The sequence below is a fragment of the Apodemus sylvaticus genome, chromosome 14, assembly GCF_947179515.1.
Source record: "Apodemus sylvaticus chromosome 14, mApoSyl1.1, whole genome shotgun sequence".
Classification (NCBI taxonomy): Eukaryota; Metazoa; Chordata; class Mammalia; order Rodentia; family Muridae; genus Apodemus; species Apodemus sylvaticus.
In genome coordinates, this window is record NC_067485.1 from 42,462,656 (window position 1) to 42,482,389 (window position 19,734).

A 19,734-nucleotide genomic window follows, 5' to 3' on the forward strand; every position below is an offset into this window, starting at 1 on the left:
ATCTGAACTGCATTCGTCATGTTTGCACGGCATGCACTTGCTAGGCTGAACTCTATTTTTCTGAACCACTTGAGAAAATGAACAGTGTAGACTCCACAAAGCGCCCATGTTATGGCTGGCTCTGATGTCAACTTACCACAATTTAGGGAACAATCTAGATAAAAGCCAGTATTTTCAGAAGGAAGATCAGGTCACCTTCTGCTTGCGTGGACTCCCCTCTTGCTGTAGAGTGGTATGTGCTCTGTTGCTGTTGCTGCTGCTGCCGCCGCCGCCGATTCCCTCTCTGACAGAAGAGCCAGCTCCCAGGCTTTCCCTGCAGGCTAGGATCAGCAGCTCTCCAGAGCCTTTTGGTTTCCATCACTGGATTGTGACCTCTGAAACACCTTGCGTGTTGACTGAGTTAGCAGTCATTCCCCCAGTGAGAGACTTCTGTTTTTCGACTACCTCAAGAGTTGAGGCCAGTCTTAAGAACTGAATCCTGGATGTTTTGTGTCTAGGGTTATTCATTTTGACCATATGTGTCTATGTACATGCGGTTCTGTTTCTCTAGAGAACCCTGACTGAAACTCCCCGCAGCATGTCTGTGGGTGCCCTCCTCATATGGGTGCTCCCCCTCAGGGCCTTCTCTCGAGAAGTCCCTGCCTCCTCACTTCCCTTGCCACACTCTCAGATCCCCAATCTAGGTTCATGTGAACGAGGAAACAGTTGCTCATGATAACTTTTCTGCTACAATTTTCTTTTTAAATTTTTGCTCTATGTGTGTGTGTGTGTGTGTGTGTACAGGAGCATATGTGTGCTTGCTCATGCCAAGATGCCCATGTGGAGGTCAGACAACAATTTTCAGGAGTTGTTTCTTTCCTTCTACCATGTTCCAAGGATTAGACTCAAGTCATCATTCAGTGAGCCATCCCGATAACCCATGATATGAAAAATTAGCCACAGTAGGAGAAACTATATTAAGTTTCTAGAGATATGTGTAATAGCTTTGAAAAGGGGTGTAGAAGTCTGTACAGGAATCACTGTACTTGAGAGGATGGGGTAAGAGGATCTGGAGTTCAAGGCCAGCTTACAGACAAATGGATGGATGGGTGATGGATGGATGGATGGATGGATGGGTGGATGGATGCGTGGATGGATGGATGGATGGGTGGGTGGGTGGGTGGATGGGTGGATGGGTGGATGGGTGGATGGATGGGTGGATGGATGGGTGGGTGGATGGGTGGGTGGATGGATGGGTGGATGGATGGGTCGATGGATGGGTGGATGGATGGATGGATGGGTGGGTGGATGGATGGGTGGATGGATGGGTGGGTGGATGGATGGGTGGGTGGATGGGTGGATGGGTGGATGGGTGGATGGGTGGATGGGTGGATGGGTGGATGGGTGGATGGGTGGATGGATGGGTGGATGGATGGGTGGATGGATGGGTGGATGGAAGGATGGGTGGATGGATGGGTGGGTGGATGGATGGGTGGATGGATGGGTGGGTGGGTGGATGGATGGATGGGTGGGTGGATGGGTGGGTGGGTGGATGGTAAATAAATGACTGCCTTAAAATGTGGATAAAGGAGAGTAACAAGAGTAGGAACACTTGTTATTTCAGAACGTGCTATGAATCCGTGCACACGGTGGACTTTCGTGTAGGAACTGACAGTTATGTGAATGAAACACAGTGAGTCATTTCCAGAGTCTAGGTGGGGAGTTCACAGTTGAATGGTTCTGCCCACACACAGCCTACAGAGTTGGGAACAAGCTTTTCAAAGCTCAGAGCTTTTACTTTTCTAAAAACTACTCTATCCCAGAAATGCTGACATTTTGTCTGACTGGAAACGACGTTTAAAAAAAAAAACCTGCCTCCATCCAGGTTAGGAGTGAGTCCACGTCCTACCCATCCTTATTGTCCAAGTCACCCAGCACTATTTGTTTAAAGACTGTACGTTCTCTGTGGCTCTGTCACTCTTTGTCCTAAAAAAGGTGCACATGAGCAGCACATGATTGGCACATGCAAGTGATGTGGGGGAAAAGACAGGAGGACCAGGAATTTAAGGCTAGCATGGTGTCTGTCTGTCTGTCTGTCTGACCAATACTTTCTGTATTTCATTACTAAAAGGGGAATTTCCTTTAAACTTTATTAAAGGATATGAAAAATGCCTACCAAATGTGATTTCACTTTTGCTTAAGCCAGAGAAAAGGAAGTCTCCCATCAGAGGGCCAAGGGGACTGTGGATGTCAGGAAGAGAAATGGACCGGTGACCAAGATAACTTTTAAAGTAGCATTTCTAAGAGTTCAGTAGAAAGGTCAGTCTTTTTATCCTAAGATGTAGATCTTCATTCAGTGTGGTGACTCCTGCAACCTCAGTAGTTGGACAACTGAAGCAGGAGGATTGCCGTTAGCTTGAGATCAGCCTGGGCTACAGAGTGAGAAAACAAACTTCTATTTTAAAATAATCTTTTATTTGCCCATCATATACATCTGAACATATATTTGGATAAACAATATATTATTTTAGTAGTAACTGAATAATTTACTCTCTAGTATAAATCACAAAGTCTAATCTCTGACTTCTAAGCATTTATATTTTTCCTAGTGTGATATAAAACAAGAATAGTCTACTATCCATGTTGCTGATTTTAATGAGAAGGAGATAGTCCATCTTCCACTGATTAGAGTTAGGCAGTGATTCTGAGGTCAAATTCAAGAGGTAGGTGACAGAGTCAGAGAGTGCACTTGACTACAGGATGGAAAAACAACATGCAAAGGAGAACCCTGAGTAACAATCACAGTTCCTTAGAAACACATTTGTACATGGAAAACAATCAAATAGACAGAGAAAAAACCCCACTGGCAACTTACTTGCCTATATTAAACATAGAAACAATGTTTTTTCAAATTCTAAAAGGGATGCTGTTTATTTCCATGGCTTTTTGCTGTGGTTATTTTGAAGACAAAGATTCCTATTCTAAGATAACTTTCTAAGATTATTAACTAGTGTTCTCATGAGCTATCAATCAAAGATCTACAGAACTATTACAACTCCAGTCTTCATTCATTGACACATTTCACAACAGAATCAAAGTCATTTCAGCTCTAGTGAGACTGGACCTTTGGGCTCCCTGCCTGTGTTTGGGAAGTGCATGGTGCCAACGGCTCTCTGAAAAGTTGAAAACACTGTCCTGAAGCTACCTGGGGGAGTGATCTATACCAGAGAGCACAAGAGCCATCTTTACATTCTTCTTTTTACCAGCAGCATCTCCTCTTTCCCACTTCCTTCCAGTCTCTCCAGCCTTCCTCCCAGCCCACCATCTTTCTCCAGCTTTCTTCCTTTTAGCTGCTGGAGTCTTGTAGCTTTCCCTTCCTGCTCCTACTATGCTGGGACTCACTTTTCCTTTGTTAGGCCTTATTTCCCATGTAGAGCTCATTCTTGGCTTTCTTTGGTTCTCCTTGCACAGGAGAGTAGAGGGGATGAATTTGGGGGCATACTGGGGGTGAAACCCAGGGCCTCATCTATTCTAAGCAAACGCTATACTACCAAGCCACAACACCAGCCCCAGTAAAGTATTTCTGAGTCAGTCTATGTAATAATGCACAACAGGCACATATGTGAACATCCCTTAAATGTAGTGTTTGCCCACTGCTGATAGAAATGTGTCTTCTTTGACATAAACTGCTGCATTCAAGATGTAAGAGCAAATTCTTGATTTTGGGGCATTGTTTGCCATCTCTGAATAAGTCACTGCTAATGAATAATGATAGTTATGGCCGTGTCTATGAAAGAGTTTCCAGAAGGGTTTATCCAAGCAGGGAAGACCCATGTTGATTGTGCAGGCACCATCCTATGGGCTGGGGTCCTAGATTGAATAGAAAGAGAAAGTGAGCAAAGCACAAACATTCATCTGTCTTGGGATGATGGGGGCACAATGGGACCAGCCAGCTGCTGCTCCTACTGTCCTGCGTCCCCAACAACATTGTCTGTTTGCCCTAGCTGAGAGCTAAGACAAGCCCTTCCTTCCCTGGGTTACTTTCCTCTGTTACTTTCTCACAGCTGTGAAATGTGTTCTTTTCCTCCTTAAGTGTGTATCACCTATAAAATTGTGTAGTATTGTGTGGTACAGTGTGCTAGGGAGATTATGCAGCACTTTCTACTTTATACATATATGCATGAACTTGTGCATGGGCCAGAGGTCCCTTCAGATGTCTTCCTTAAGAAATGGCCGCCTTATTTTGAGACTGGACCTCCTTGACTGGAACCCACTGGTTAGGCTAGGCTGGCCGGCCAACACGCCCCAGAGATCCGCCTGTCTTCCTGTTTCCAGGACTGGAATGACAAACACGCCCCGCCAAGCCTGCCGTCTGTACGGATGCTGAGGAGTGACTCGGGTTCCCAGATGGATATGACAAACACTTTCCCAACTGCATCTCTTCGGCCCTGACACTGTACCGGAGAGGCAAGTGTTAACACATAATAAATACAGAGGGGTAGGCATTGGTGGAATAAAAGGATATAAATGCACCGGTCAAGAAAATTACCATGTCCACAGCATGTGCTCCTTTTGATCACATGTAGGTCAGAGCAAGCTTTGTAGCACAGCTAAGGAGACTCCATGCCTGGCTGCTGAAAGGCCAGATCTGACTTGTGCCACAAAAGCTGATCTCAGGCTCCGTCTCAGCCATTGCTGTTAGCAATTCTCTTTCCCAGTTTTATTGTTCTCTCTCCTTTTGTATTCGGGATTTCTCTCCAAAACAGCGCGCTTTCCTTAGCAGTCTGTGTCCTCAGCCCTTCCAAGGACCCTGTGGACTCTGAGCAGGTGATCTCACTAGTTGTCTTTATGTCTTCTTTATACCTTTATATATATATTCTCACACCTCAGTGTTTTCATATAATCTTGCTTTCCTGGTCCCCTGGAAGTCATGTTTCCTATAATTCAGCTGACTAAGTGAACGCTATGTGGATACATGGTGCTTACCTGGGACACGGCAGGTCCAGCCTAACCACAGTGCATTAGGAATGACCTCCAGTTGGGCGGTGTTAGAGGGAGTTTTATCTGAAAATGATTCCAAAACCTGCAAGAAACAAAGCAAAGGGGCATGAGCTTTGAATGTCAGTGCCTCTTGCTTGGCTGGGATTTCTTTGGTGCCTGATCTAAGCTCTCCCCCAGAGGACAGTCTTGTCCTGCTGTTTCAGTTACTGAACTTTCAGAGTCCCTTAAAACAGGACAGCTATCTGTCTGTCTGTGTGGATCACACGATTCATCCAGCCACTGTTTCAAATGGCGAAAAGCTAGAAAGGGCTCAGTGGCCAAAGATTGCTGAAGGAGGTCTGAATCCTGGCATATGGTATGGGGGAGGCTGGCATTAAAATGCCCATGGGAGAAAGGAGACAGAGATGGGGGATGGATGGTGGGGGCCCTGTAGGGTCAAGAGTGAGGACAGCAGTGTCTTCCTTGGGAAAACCTCACAGTGTGCTTGGAGACAGGAAAGGAAAGATGAACTAGAAACCAAATACAGACTCTTCTGCCTGCCTGAGTGAGGGGCACTTCTGGTTTTATTTATTTATTTATTTATTTATTTATTTATTTATTTATTTATTATATATTTATTATTTACTTATTTTGTATTTTAAAGTATGTTTTTTTCAGGCAGAGGCAGGTGGATCTCTGTGAATCCAAGACCAGCCTGGACTACAAAGCAAGTTCCAGGACAACCAGAGCTACACAGAGAAACCCTGTCTCAAAAAATAAAATAAAAAATAAAAACAAAACATACACACCACACAAAAACCAAAATACAAACAATAATAATAGCAATAACAATAACGAATTAGGTCCTGTTTTAAGAGTCAAATAGGGCCGTGACTGATTCTCAAGACGCATAAGGATGTCCTCTTTTTCGCATGACCTTTGTCCTCAAAATGTAATCTACACTGGATGTGGCAAAAGGTCAGGTTTGTAATCCTAGCACTGGTGAGGTAGAGGCAGTAGGGTCACCAATTCAAGGTCATTCTCAGCTATGGAAGGAATTTGAAGCCAGCTTGGGCTATGTGAGATCCTGTTTCAATTCCTACAAAACTAAACAACAAAAAGCAGCCACACAATGTGACAAGACAGCTTCAGCATCCATATCTGAGGTGATTCCAAAGTGAATTATTTTATACAGAAATGCTATCTACCAGAACTTTCTTCATTCCCTCTCTTTCTCCCGACGGTAAGGGATCAGGTGTAGGCACGGCCGGTGCTGGGCAGCTGTTTTTGCTCAAGAACACACTGGTCATTCACTTGTGCCCACAGGGTGATTAAAGCAGAGCGTGAGGCTGGCACCTTGCCTTCACTCTGTGTCTGTCTCCATCACTGCAGCTCAGACTCCTGGGCTCCGCACTGGCATTGCTGATGACCAAGGGGTATCTGCCTGCCTAACCTATCTCATCCTGCTTCAATGCTAAAGGCACAAAGATAATTCACTATCCTAACCTGTGGTCGCCTTGATTTCCAGAAAAAACAAAGAATGCTCCCCTCCCCCCCACCCCCCCACCTGCACTACACCTCTGTACCTCACCATGAGGCCAACTCTCCATCTAGGAGGTGAGGCTATACTCAGGAGCAGAAGTGACCATCCTGAAGGACCTGGCTCATTCCCTGAAATGATGAGAGGTTATAAGGGCGTCTTCCGTCTACCCCACCATAAGACTGAGAACTGAGGTAATTGCCCAGTCAGACCCCAGCTTGGCTGGACTACCTGACTGTGCACATTCTGTCCTTTCCCAGTGCCCGAAGACAGATTTGAGCCACCAGTTCCTTTTATCTGCTTCTCTTTATGCAGCCACCCTGAGTGTTCTATGACCTCCACATGCATTCCATGCACACATGCACCTGTGCACACAGAGGACCTGCTCTGACCCCTTCGCCATTAATTATCAAACTGAGACAGAGGTTTTAGGGTGGGAGGGAATGGAGGAAGAAATGTGGTTCTGCTCTACAGCACTGGTTGCACATACTCTGTTGAAAGTGAACAAAACTTCGTATGTCCCAACTCCAAGAGTAAGAAGATGGACAGAAAAGGCAGCACTGGGTTATAGTTGGGATATTCTAGATGAAGTTTCAGAATGTCTATACTGGGGTGGCACTGAGATACTGTGGTATCAGCTCCCTCCCCCCCAACAATACATGACATGTTATTGAAGATACTATATATACAGAAGTGTGAGTGTGCAGAGATAGAGGCCAGGAAGACAGCCCTTTATCAAGAGTCATTCTGAGAGAGGGTGGAGGGAGGGGCAGGAAACAGGCTTCACAGGAGGGGCAACTGAAACCATAACGGTTATAACAGATACATACTCCTACACTCTTTATATTTTAAAATACAGGTTTTTTTTTTTTTTTTTTTTTGAGACAGGGTTTCTCTGTGTAGCCCTGGCTGTCCTGGAACTCACTCTGTAGACCAGGCTGGCCTCGAACTCAGAAATCCGCCTGCCTCTGCCTCCCAAGTGCTGGGATTACAGGCGTGCGCCACCACCGCCCCGCTAAAATCCAGTTTTAAGACAACAAAGGGTGGTGGCTGTGTGTGGTGGTTCATAGGTGGTTCATACCTGTTTGGAAGCTGAGCCAAGGAGGATCATGGGAGGTTTAGAGACAGCTTAGGTTATGAAATAAGTTCTAGGCTGATCCCGGCTATAGAGTGAGAGCCTGTCTCAACCAACCCAACCAAACAAACGAAACCAACATTGTAAAAGAAATACGTTTAAAATAAATTAAATAAATATTTCAATGTACTCACTGGAGGACTTTACTTTGAGATTCTAATTTTTAAAAATTCTATTGTAGTTAGTTTCTTTTGTGTGTGCTTCTACGTGTGTGTGAATGCATGCAGGTGCACACGCTGTGCATGTGGAGGTCAGAGAACAACTTCCAGTTGTCATCCTCTCTCTCCTTCCACCACACGTCCCACTGGGACTGAATTCAGGTCAGCGGGCTTCACAACAGAATCTGTTACCGCTGGACCATCTCTGCAGCCCAGACATTTTAAATAATCAGATTTTTCAAAAATAAATGTCTTCCTCTTTATAGAGGGCCAGTAGTGATAATAAGACTGCATTCTCTTTACTGATCTTGTGCATGTAAAGACAGAAAATTGTTCTTGCTCAGATTCCAAATATGAGCTTAGTAATACATGAAGTTTCTGAGTATAAGCAAGCACAAACACAGTGGGTTATTCCTGTAAACCTTCAGTCTACAAAACACTTAGCTCATTTTTTTTTGTTAAAAAGAAGAGCCAGGCCTGACAGTATATTCCTGAAAACCCTATGGGACTATGGGAGACAGTGAAGTAGAGATTATGAGGAGTTAGCATGGGCTAGAGAATGATACGCTACCTAAGAAACACAGAGAGAAAAGAATGGAGCCTCTTCCTATCTCTGCTGACTTGGGGAACACAATCAGCCACTGACTGCACTTCCCTGTACACCTCCTGTACCCTAAGCCCAACCCCCCCCCAACCACAGCCCCACGGCATCAAGCATTCTCAGGCCAGGCTTACAGATGATGGTATATGTCAGGGTCCCGCTGCAATCGGGTCTGGAATCCAATATATAGATCATCCCACAGAAGGCCGTTCTTCACCACGTGCCTGATGACATCCACACGGCTACGGATCTGAAATGGAAACACGGCAGCTCTCAGGGGGGCCTGGCCATGTGGGAAGTTCAGTCCCTCATAGCCTTAGAAAAAGGAACTACCATGCTGGCAGGAGCGGAGAGCAGAAGAAAAAAAGGGGCAAATCTCCTGGATGCAGGTCAAAGGCTGAGGACAGAAGGAGCGCTGGGACAGAGTGGCAGAGAACAGGGTGCAGATGAGGAGCTAGGCCAGCTGGGCAGTTCCACAGCTCCAACCCAGGGTTGAGCTGACTACTGCTGCCTCGGTTTCTTCATCTAAAAAACAAAGATCAAAGGTGACACTCCTCATAGGACTGTGGGGAAAACAAGTCTATGACCAGAAAAACACATAACATGAGGTTATACACTAGGTGCTCAATAAATGATACTATTGCCAAAAGCAGCAGGAGAGCTGCCTCCTGCCTCCATGTTTATGGCACCAAGTGTGTGTGTCCAGCCTGCCAGAGAGCAGGGCTGCCTTACATCAGGAGGTTAAAGTCCTTAAGGAACCCTGCCACACCACCTGGACATCACATGGCCATGCCAGGATTCGCTGGAAACTGGTGCCCCATAAAGCACCTCCACGTTGACTTAATTAACTCCCTCTCCAGAGACTCTCACTAAGCTCCTTTAGAGATCGGGATGGAACTCTGCTGTTGTCAGACGACTAAAGTTTCCTCCGATATCAGATGTTAGCGGAAGGGATAACCTGAGGTCCTGGTGTCCAGGAGGAATTTGCCTTGTACAGAGAGACTCGGTACAGTTCTGACGACTTAGGTTAATGGGTGCATGTTCCAGCTTGGTCTCCTGGTCTGTATAAAACTACGACACTGTAAAGAATAGGTCCAGCTTGGCTGAGTTTAGAAACAAACCTCAATTTCTGTGACTTTGTTTCTTAATTCCTTGTAAAGTGCTGGGGTTAAATGAATCTAAGTTAATGGACAACAGCTTTGGAAAAGCCAGCCAGGAAGCAAACCTGATGCACTGGCTGAAAGGTGGTAGATTCCCAGAAGGGACTTTACTTTCTGACCCTTGGGTACCAGTTGCCTGTGAACACATATTGAGCTGATGAAGGAAAAGGGTCCTTGGCTTCTGGCCTTTTTTGTGAAGAACATTCTATTTGTAGGGTTTTCTGGTATGTGGAGTTCCTGGGGTGCTCTCAGAGGTCAGTCCTTGGCTTGTTTTGTGCCCCTGTCACTAATGTGTTGACCGCTTGCATTGCTTATAAAGTTATGGGCCATGAAGGATCACATGCTCCGTTTGCTTTTCTGTGTAGCCTGGTTTGACATTTAGCTTCAGATGTTGGCTTGCTCCTTAGCTCCATATTGGAGGTATATAAACCATTTAGACTCATTTTATGTCCACTGCTATGCAAGTGATGGGATAAATTATGTCTGCTGCCTAAGGCTTGAGTAGCCACTGGAGGAGGGGGCCTTTGCTGGGGGACAAAGATCAGCATTCCTACAAAGGCCTCTGATGTCACTGGATTTAAGCATACGTTGTGGGGATCTCTATTATAACTCATGGAGGTCTGAGAAACGGCGATTCTTCACTACTTTGGAGGCCCTGGAGGGAGAATCCATGTTGACTAGTTCCTTCGGGCTCTCTCAGTGCACCTCGGAGTAATAGAACTTTTAATGGATCAGTTTCATTTTTGATAATTGGCTTAGGAGAACACGGGCAACGTTATGACTGTAGCAAAGGGCTTTCTACAGATTATCTATCTGAGGTTCTCCTGGACACTGAAAGTCCGTGAAGTACCCAGAGAGAAAATCCACCCCACTTCTAAGAGCTCTAAAAGGCTGGTTGGCTGACTAGAACTTCATGACGATGGAGAGATGTAAACCACAGTCACAGTCATCCTAGGCTGTCTTTACCTCCTTTAGCAGCCACCCAAAGGCCACCTCTGTGTCTGAGTCAATGTTCCCTTGCCTGTCGGACAAAACCTTTGGGATGCATTAACTTAGCAGATCACGGGGCTTCCATCAACCCAGAAGCTAAGCGCCTGTGAAGAGAGTCTGTGAAGACTGCATCCCTGTTTGGCTGTGGCCCGCCTATCTGAGGTTCTCTCTGGGAAATCCCTTAAGACTTTACGTCATTCTAACATTTAAATCTTCCTAAATTATCTCCACATCGCAGCATGTGGAACTTGGAGCGATCACTACTCGTGTCCCTAGGTCACGGTCACTCATATTTGGCTCAAGGATAAATCATGCCTTACTTATTTTGAGCTGTGTTTCTGAGTCAACAGATGTGGTGCTAGGGAGGGAGGGAGGGAGGAAGGGAAGGAGGTAGAGAGAAAAGGAGGGATGGAGGGAGGGAGGAAGGAATGAACAGTGATAAAGACAAGAAGAGAAGGGAGGGGAAGGAGAGAGGACAGTGGGCAAGGAAAGGAGGAGGAAGAGGGAGGGATCCCCATGGGGGGCCTGCTTACTTCTTCATAAGGATGCTCCCGGCTGGGCCTTTCTTTTGGAAAGGATAGATCTAGAAAGTCCACCAGATAGTCGTACCCTCCAGGTAAAGGGTTGAAGTCTTCATCTGTTTCAATCATCTGCGCAAATTACAAGGCAGTAAATGGAAGAATATTCATCAAGTGGGGAAGGTCTTTAAGAAATTCCAAGAATATGGAAATCTTAAATGCCCTAAAAGAATAGCAGTGGCTTGAAATACCCCTCATTTTCCTCCCTCCCGCACTACTTCCCCCTTCCTCTGTTTCATTCTCTCTATTGGGCTGATAGCATTACATTCTTCCACATCAGCAAAACTGCTTCCTCTCACTGCTCGGACTTCAGTGGCACAGAGCGTTATCAGCAACATGACAGCAAGAAGCACCGGAAGCTTTCAGACGGGGGAACATAAAATGTGGAATATATGTCTCGCATCATATAGCAGCTAAACAGCTAGATATACATTCATCGAGCCAGCGAGACAGCTCAGCAGGTAGAGGCACTTGCCACCCAGGCTGGCCACGTGACTCCAGTGCCTGGAACCCATATGGTGGAAGGAGGGAACTGATTCCCATAAGTTGCTCTCTGACCTCCACACACTCACTACAGCACACACACATACACACAAATACATACATATGCAAATACATACACACACACAAACGTAGTTCATAGTTTTCTGCTGCCCACAGGGAGTTCCAGCCGAGTAAATTAAACGTTGTTTCCTCAGAGAAAAGTCTGTTGAGTTACTTCTCTAATCACTAAACTGCCTTTGGCATCAGCCCCTGTAGGTGTCTGGATCCTCTCCCTATCAGTGGCTCTAGCACTGACCGTCAATGACTGCCTGCCTCAGTTTACCCACCACATGAATGCCAGAGCTGGTAATTGGCATGTCCTGGGGCTAATTCCTGTTCAGCATCCAAGCTTGCCCCTGCTTTATGCCATTTGGTCCCCAGCACCATTACAGATAAGATTTAGCACATAGCTCCACACTGCTCCATTGGGACCCCTCTGTGTGGACTCCACTGTCCAGCCTCACAGTTAAGCATTCCTGACATGCCAGGCAATGTACAAGACAGCCACAGGGAGCAGGATGGAGAGGTTAATAAAGCACATGAGGACAGGTAACACCAGGAGCAGAGGGGTACAGGGGACAGGGTTCCAGGAGATGGAGGGCCCAACCCAACCAAAGGACAGATGAAAATGCTACAAGGAAACCTGGTCTATACGGTGGTTTAAAAAAAATAATTCTCTGTGATAGGAGAGAAAAAAAATACTGCACGAGCTAAACTGAGCTGTGCTTCATGACCCTGTCTGCTTCAAAGAATTATTGATCACGTCTATCCTCTGATGGACAGTTTGCACAACTTCCCAAGTGCTGATTAGAAAACAGACTGGAACCTGGGGAATTCCAAAGATCTCCAAATCAAAAGACAGTGGAGGCATACCCTGACCACCAGGTTGTAATTCTTAAATCCAGCCCAAGTGAAGTACTCTTTAATCCAGGCTGAGTGAAGGAAGATTTCATCTCTGACAGCAGAATTCAAGATCTTCAGGTATGGGCCAAAGTCCCAGGAATCCTTGTAAATTTTTGTCCCTTCTGGAGGCTCCACGATGCCCTTGCTTAAAGACACAAAGGTAAGGAGGGTCCGTCAGAAGAGCAGCAAGACACTGAAATAATTTTCAGAGTTTTTTCCTAGCCTAAGCCACACTGTTTCCTATACACTATGTAATAGGCAAGGCTCCCAAGTCGATTTCAGTAATCTTGTGTGTATCTGGAGATGGAAAGGCACAAGATCCCTGATTGGGACTCTTTTGCTCCAAATTACTAGGTGATAGAGATGTTGAATATGATCTGCTTGTACCGACTATGGATGTTGGCACTCAGATGCTTCTGCATCCCAGTTAGGACAGACATTTGGTGAAAGAACCAAGGGGAATCAAAACATTTCCTACTGGGAGAAGGGGCTCCTAAGACTCAGCGAGCTCAGAAAACTCAAAGGCTAAACAAGACTCCCTCCCCAAGCTATAGAAGCCATCAACAGCTTGGGGGGTGTGGGGATGGGGAGAGCGCCCTCCTGGAGAGCTGTCCACAGGCTGCTCTAGGAGTTCCAGGGATGCAGCTTTTGTAAGTGGCACTGTATCTGGTTTGGGATTTTCTGTAATGAGCTGCCTTCGATCCAGTCATGTCCCTATAAAGGGCCCCAATGAACTCACTGGTTCTTTGGTCTGTTAATGTGTCCTTCTGGGTTGAACACATATTTGTTTATATCTCCAGTAAAAGTCTGGCCACATGGTGCTCAGCAAATATTTGAGCATACAAATGACTTTCACCTATAGCATTTTGTGCCTCCGATATATTGTGCTCTGACTGTTAATCAGACTCCAGCTTGCAGCAGATGTGTACTTTTATCTTTCAGTCCAGTTAGTCATACACACAGCCGTAAAGCACTGTTTATCCGGGGGAGATACAATGTAGACTCTTGGATCTTGAGAAAGTAATAGGGTGTGAAATAAACAAGGAAATTCTAAGGAAGCAAACACACCCACGTCTATTAAATGTTTGCAAGCAATAGTAGACATTTGTCTTCTCAAGTCTTCCCTTTGAGTCCATCATGTCTCCAAGGTTACAGAGGCACCTTGGTCACGCTTCTGAAATACATCTCCAGTCTCCTCTAGCTCCTGTCCTGGTGTCAGTTTGAAGTGCATCGATCTCTTCCTGGGAGAAGCCATAGCTTTCCCCCTGACCTCCTGACTGCAGAGGCCTAGGTTTAGCTTCCTCTCTAGTGTGTTCTCCCCTACAAAGCTGAGTTGTTTCTGGAAGCACAGCATAGGACTGATCCTCCTTTGCTCTGCCATTTTCTGTGGCTCTCCTTACTGGAAAGACAGTAAGGAGGACAGATCTAGGAGGACTCGCTGGCCCTGGCCTCCATGTGGTACCCCTGCCTCAGCTCCTCAGCTCTGAACTCAGGGCTGGGAGGGCTCCCCGAGGACCAAGGCTTCTTCCTGGCTGCATCCTCTGTACTGCTGGCACCCAGTTTTGAAAAGTCTCAGTGGATCAGTGGCATTCATGTACTAACTTTATCTTTTGTCTGCACCCTTCCCTTCCTCAGCCAGGCCATGGCCTCTGACTAGAAAACTTCATTCTTGCCCTTCTTCCTATCCTTTGCCCATTTTCTCTTCTACTTCTCTCCTCTTTCTTTTTCTGTCTCTTTTGTACTTGTAACCATCTTCTCATCCCTAAGACCTGGCTAAGTGCTGACTATTTCAGACTGAGTTTTCTGTGACCACGGTCCTAGATTTCCTGTCTCTTCTTCCTTCACAAGGCTTTACTGTAGATTAGCACTGAGGTGCAACCATATTGGTTCTTGTTTCCCAGAATGCTTTGCTGTGACTTTGTCTCAGACCTGTTGTATCCTCCGTATCCCTGAGAGGAGCCCAGGATCTGCATTTATCAAGGTCATTGGTGACTCTGATGTCTGTAAGGGTGACAGTATAGTGGAATGCTGTAAGACACAGTGAGAGAGGCCTGCACAAGGATGATTCAGGAGGTTTAGGGAGATGCCAATGAAGAAGGAAGGGTTTTAACTGGAGGATGAGTTTTAACTGAAACAATCAAGAAACATGTTTACTCTTCCATGCTGGAGCACTTGGGGCCTCTCAAAGAATTTTAAGCAATTTTAACTTTCACAATTTAGAAGAACTGGCTTGTCAGCAATAAAGAGAGAGGTTTCCAAAATTTTGCCATAATTCCTGTAAGAACTGTTTCATGTAGGGGTGGCGTGGGAAAACAGGGTCTCACTCTGTAACCCGAAACAAACCAGGCTGGCTTTGAACTTTTGGTAATCCTTCTGCCTCTTGAAGTGATGGGACTACATATGTGAACCATCACTCCCAGCTAAGAACTATTTCTACCAGGTTGTAAAGTTATTCCAGAAATACAACCCTTACTATATGCAATATACTTAGTTTTTATTTCTACTGGTGAATGTGAATTTCACTTTTGGGTGAAAATATCGGCTATGACCTGGGTTCAATGGCCAGTCAGTGGATTGCAGATTGAAAATTGTGATTTGAAAATTAAATTGCAGGTGCGAATGGAGGAAGGCTGGGGGGGGGTGGGGTGGGCACAACCACAATCCAGGGAAGAAGAGGCAGGGTTAACCCCTCGGTGAGTGGTGGAGAGAGCATGCCAGGGAAGCATGCACTGAGAGAAAATGAGAGCTGACCAGGATGTAGTCACAGCTAGGAAGTCAACAGAGGATAACACCAGCTGCCATGCTGGTCCCTTCCTCCTGTAATATCTGCACGTTGATATGTGGGGAGAAATTTATGACTACGTGGCTCAGGATGTGTACTTACGAAACTACAGTCCTCTTGAGTCAATGTTAGCTCTGTTGGAATTGCGTTTACCTGTTTGATATCTTGAACAGTGCTGCTGATTTTATAGATCATACTTGTACTGAGGTGAAAACTAATGTTCGGAGCCACCCAACATGGGTGCCAGAGTTGAACTCTGGTCCTCTGTGGTAGCAGAGAATGCCTTGACTACAGAGCCGTTTCTCTAGCCCCTTAGCCTTTCCTCTCTAATAAGCCTTCGGGGTGATGAAAACACTTGAGATGTTATAAAGGATGAAATGCTTGGGAAAGCTGTCCAACTTGAATGACAATTATTAGTCTATTTTATTTGAATAGTAAGACATGTATTTTTCTTAAGCCAGGGTCTCAAATAGAGCAGTCTGGCCTGATCCTTCTGCCTCAGCCTCCTAAGTGTTAAAATTACAGGTGTGTGGTAGCCTGCCTGCTTCTAAGAGTTCTGTGTTTAAAAGTGAGATGGAGATCTTATCAGGTAAGGGGCTTAGCATGTGACCTGACAAAACTTAACGTCACTACAGAGTAGGGACCTGTTGCAAGTCAGGAGGAAAGCTCTTTATTATAATATCAAAAATTATATAAGGTGTTTTTATCCCCCATAAATATTTAAGCCAAACCTGTCTGTTGGGTCCTTTAGCATCCTGCCCAGGTCGAGGGTAGCTCCAGGCCGTGGGGTCCACGTCACCACATCAGAGTTTTTCTTGATAAGATTGTTGAGCTGATTTGGGTCATTTTTGGTGTTTGTTTCCTTAATATACCTAAGAAATAGGAGTGTCCCCAGATGAGAAAGTTTATTCTCCAGTGTGTGTGTGGCAGCAACAGGAACACACACTGTTCTTTAATCCCACTTTATCCACCCCCCCCCACACACACACATACCTAAGAAACATAAAGACCATATTTGGTCTGCTGTCCCTAATCAGTCGAGGAAGTACATATCTTTTGTTTTTTAAGTACATTCAGGTGATGATTGGAATTAAGTGAGAGGAACCATGAGTAAGCAGAGGGATTCTACATAAGCAGTAATTGCACAGTCAGACTGAATAGCAACCAAAATCAAGACCAACTGGTTATTACTTGGTAGGCAGTACATTAAGTGCTTGATATGAACTTATCAATGCTTCATGGGATTGCTTCTGTCACTACCTTCATTTCCTACAGAAGGAAGCAAAGACTGCACAGGCTCAAACTACAGACAAGGCCCCAGGGTCTCTCTCCAGCGTTCAGAATAATGTCTGAGAAGTCTCTGCATTCAAAACCGTAAAAACTGTACCGTGATCCTTCGGGCTTGCTGGCCAGCCCAGCAATGACAGACTGACTCAAAAACGCAGGTGGACGGCCCTGAAGAATGATGACACTCAAAGTCGGCCATGGCATCCACGGTCACATACATGCACAGCTGCACCCTCATACATGTGTATGTGTGCACACAGAGAGAGGGGGACAGGCAAAAGGTAAGACAAGACATTTTTAAAATTTCACTGCTTACAGAAGAGCAAGTATCCTCAATTATAACCCTTCCTGAAACCTGCTTCCTCTTTTCTTCTTTCCTTCCCGTCCCATCCCGTCCTGTCCCCTCCCCTCCCCTCCCCTCCCTTCCCCTCTCCTCTCCTCTCCTCTCCTCTCCTCTCCTCTCCTCTCCTCACCAAACTCCAAACAACCACCTTACTCAAAAACCAAACCAAACCCTGTAACTTGTTAATTTCCACATCACACTGACAGTGGTGTTGGGACAGAAAATGATTGAGTCAGAGAAAACAGATTTGTCACTGTGATTCGTCTGATGGTTACTTACATAGATATTCCTACTAAAGAGAATTTGACTTCCTTGACCTACAGGTTGGTTCTTTAGACCTGATATTTAGTCAGATAGTTGAATAGAACATGAACAGACATCTGTGTTTCTTTACTGAAAACACTGTCACTTCCCTTAGAAGGTGTCCGTGGCTTTGTCCTTGCTCCCGACACCAGCATCTTCCTGCTGCTTCCGCTCCCATGTGCATGTGTGCATGTGTGCACCCGAACATGTTCATGTGGAGGCCAGAAGTAGACGGTTGCATCTTCCTCCCCCACTCAACTTACTTTTTTGAGAAAGGGCTTTCGCTGACCTGGAGCTCACTGATTGGCTAGGCTGGCCAGCAAGCCCCGTTGCGCCATCTGCCTCTGACTCCCTAGTCCTGGGGTTACAGGTGTACATGGCCGAGTCCAGGCTTCGTACAGTGCTAGATGCTAACGTAGGTCCTGGTGCTTGTGTGGCAAGCACGTGACTCCCGAGCCACCTGCCCAGATCTTCAGTTCCCAGTAAAGCATCTCTATCACTGTTTCCCTTCTCAAGCCCACAGTGGCTTTCCCCACTTCGAGGCTCCGCCTCCTGAGCCAGAGTCTTGGCCATCACTCTTTCCCAAGCAGGAACAGAACGGTACTCACGAACTTCCATACTGCATCATGCATTTCTGCCTCTTTCTCTACAATAATAACAACGAACTGCTTACGTATGGAATCGTAGCTTATAATTACTTTCACTGACATCACTATGCTGAAAGTTTGAGTACCCCCTAAATAAAAAGCTGCTTCCTCCATTTCTTTTTTGTTTGTTTGTGTTTTTGTTTGGTTTTTTGAGACAGAACTTCTCTGTATAGCCCTGGCTGTCCTGGTGCTTACTTTGTAGACCAGGCCAGCCTAGAACACACAGAGATTATTTTGCCTCTGCATTCAGAGTGCTGGGATCAAAGGTTTACATTACACGCCACGCCCAGCCCCCCAGCTCTTCTACAAGACCTGTCCTTCTTTCATCCAAATTCCCTTTCACTTTCCACCACCCTTCACCTTCCCTCCTGGATAATAGTTTTAAATTGGTCTCCAAACCAAAGTGTTTCTCTTTTTGCCTTTCCCACAACACAGCCTCACAGCCTGCCAACTAATGATGGCCCTTCCTTACTAGATTCACCGGGATTCCCAAACCTCCAGGAAACGCCCCCAGACTGTTTATCATTGCAGGAGCCATGGTTCCGCCTGGGTCCCCCACTGCTTTCCTCATAATGTCCCCGGCCCTAGTACTTAGGCTGAGCTGCAGAGTTTCTCCCTAAAACCCATCTTCCACAGGCTCTCCATGTTTAGCTCACAAGGGCCTGGAACTTTCTGTGTTGACCTGGCCTTGAACCTTTGCCAATTCTCCTGCCTGTGTTCCTGAGTGCTGTTGTTAAGGGTGTAAGCTACCAGGGCCCATCATAAACTACAGAGTCTCAGCTCAGCATTTTTTTTGCCTTTCTGCACAGGCCCTACATGGTCTTTAAACATAGTTTTCGTTAGTCCAGAAGGCATCCTCTTACCGCCCGTCTCCATCTTAAATCTATGGCATTTGCTACCTGGTATTATAAATGTTTTTTTTTTCCCTACGAACTAGAATTCTGAGGACAAATATTTTACCTCTATTTACCTGTGCCATCCCATTCCCCACTCCCTGTGCCATTTTGTCCCACACCCTCCTTTCTTCACTCCTTGCCCACCCCACCCCCACTTGATCACTGTGCTATTCTATAAACAATATGTCACACAAAGCAAAACAGCACTGATCACAAGAAGTTATCTTTTAACCTTAGGCCGGTCATACTAAAAAGTGTTTAAAAGAGTCAAGAAAGATAGATAGCATCAACAAGGATATAGAAAAGAAGAAAACATCAATAACAAGTCACATTGGGTGGTTTCAGGGGCCACTGTGGTTTCAAGGGCCAATTGGTGAAAGATAGGTATCGGTAAATTGGTCCATCATGTCTAATCATAAGACAAACGAAATCGTAAGTGTTGGACGGCTGGGTTTGACAAACGTTGGTAGAACCAGAGTTAAATTCCACAGCAGTGTCCCTTCTGTGTGGCTGTTACCACTCAACAGGAAGTCAAGGGCCATCCTTGAATGATTATTGGCATGAAAGTTAATCCTTGAAACTGGGTTCTTTATTACTCAGTGAACTCATAATAACACTCCCATCTGAGGGTGGGCCACAACTTTGCCAAGTGAGGATAGGCAGTCTATGTCCCTCTTACCCCCAAGTCTTAAAGGGTTAGGCCCTAAAATTGATCTTCATGGAGCAGAGGACACACATTTATAAACTCCCCCCTAGAATTTAGTCACCACATTATATATGTAACAACAACAAAACAATGATAAGAGCAGAATTTAAACATCGGTAAAATTTTGCTTAGCATTTTATAAAATGAAGCCAGACATGGTGGTGAATGGCTGTAATCCCAGCACTCAGGAGGCTTGGAGACCA

The 19,734-nt window shown here is 45.7% G+C and overlaps 1 protein-coding gene across 14 annotated transcripts in view; it reads right to left on the reverse strand.

Annotated features, from left to right (window-relative positions):
• Window positions 1–3,468: 3,468 nt before the first annotated feature.
• Window positions 3,469–19,734, reverse strand: part of LOC127664500 (cytidine monophosphate-N-acetylneuraminic acid hydroxylase) — a 76,079-nt gene continuing 59,813 nt past the window's right edge. For all 14 annotated transcript variants that reach the window (XM_052156530.1, XM_052156526.1, XM_052156529.1 and 11 more), the window contains 6 exons: window positions 16,081–16,221; window positions 12,538–12,712; window positions 11,077–11,193; window positions 8,528–8,643; window positions 4,966–5,062; window positions 3,469–3,849 (listed from right to left, as the gene is read on the reverse strand). In XM_052156530.1, the coding sequence (XP_052012490.1) occupies window positions 4,987–5,062; window positions 8,528–8,643; window positions 11,077–11,193; window positions 12,538–12,712; window positions 16,081–16,221 (625 nt within the window). In that variant the 3' untranslated portion in view covers window positions 3,469–3,849; window positions 4,966–4,986. The remainder of the gene's footprint in view (window positions 3,850–4,965; window positions 5,063–8,527; window positions 8,644–11,076; window positions 11,194–12,537; window positions 12,713–16,080; window positions 16,222–19,734) is intronic.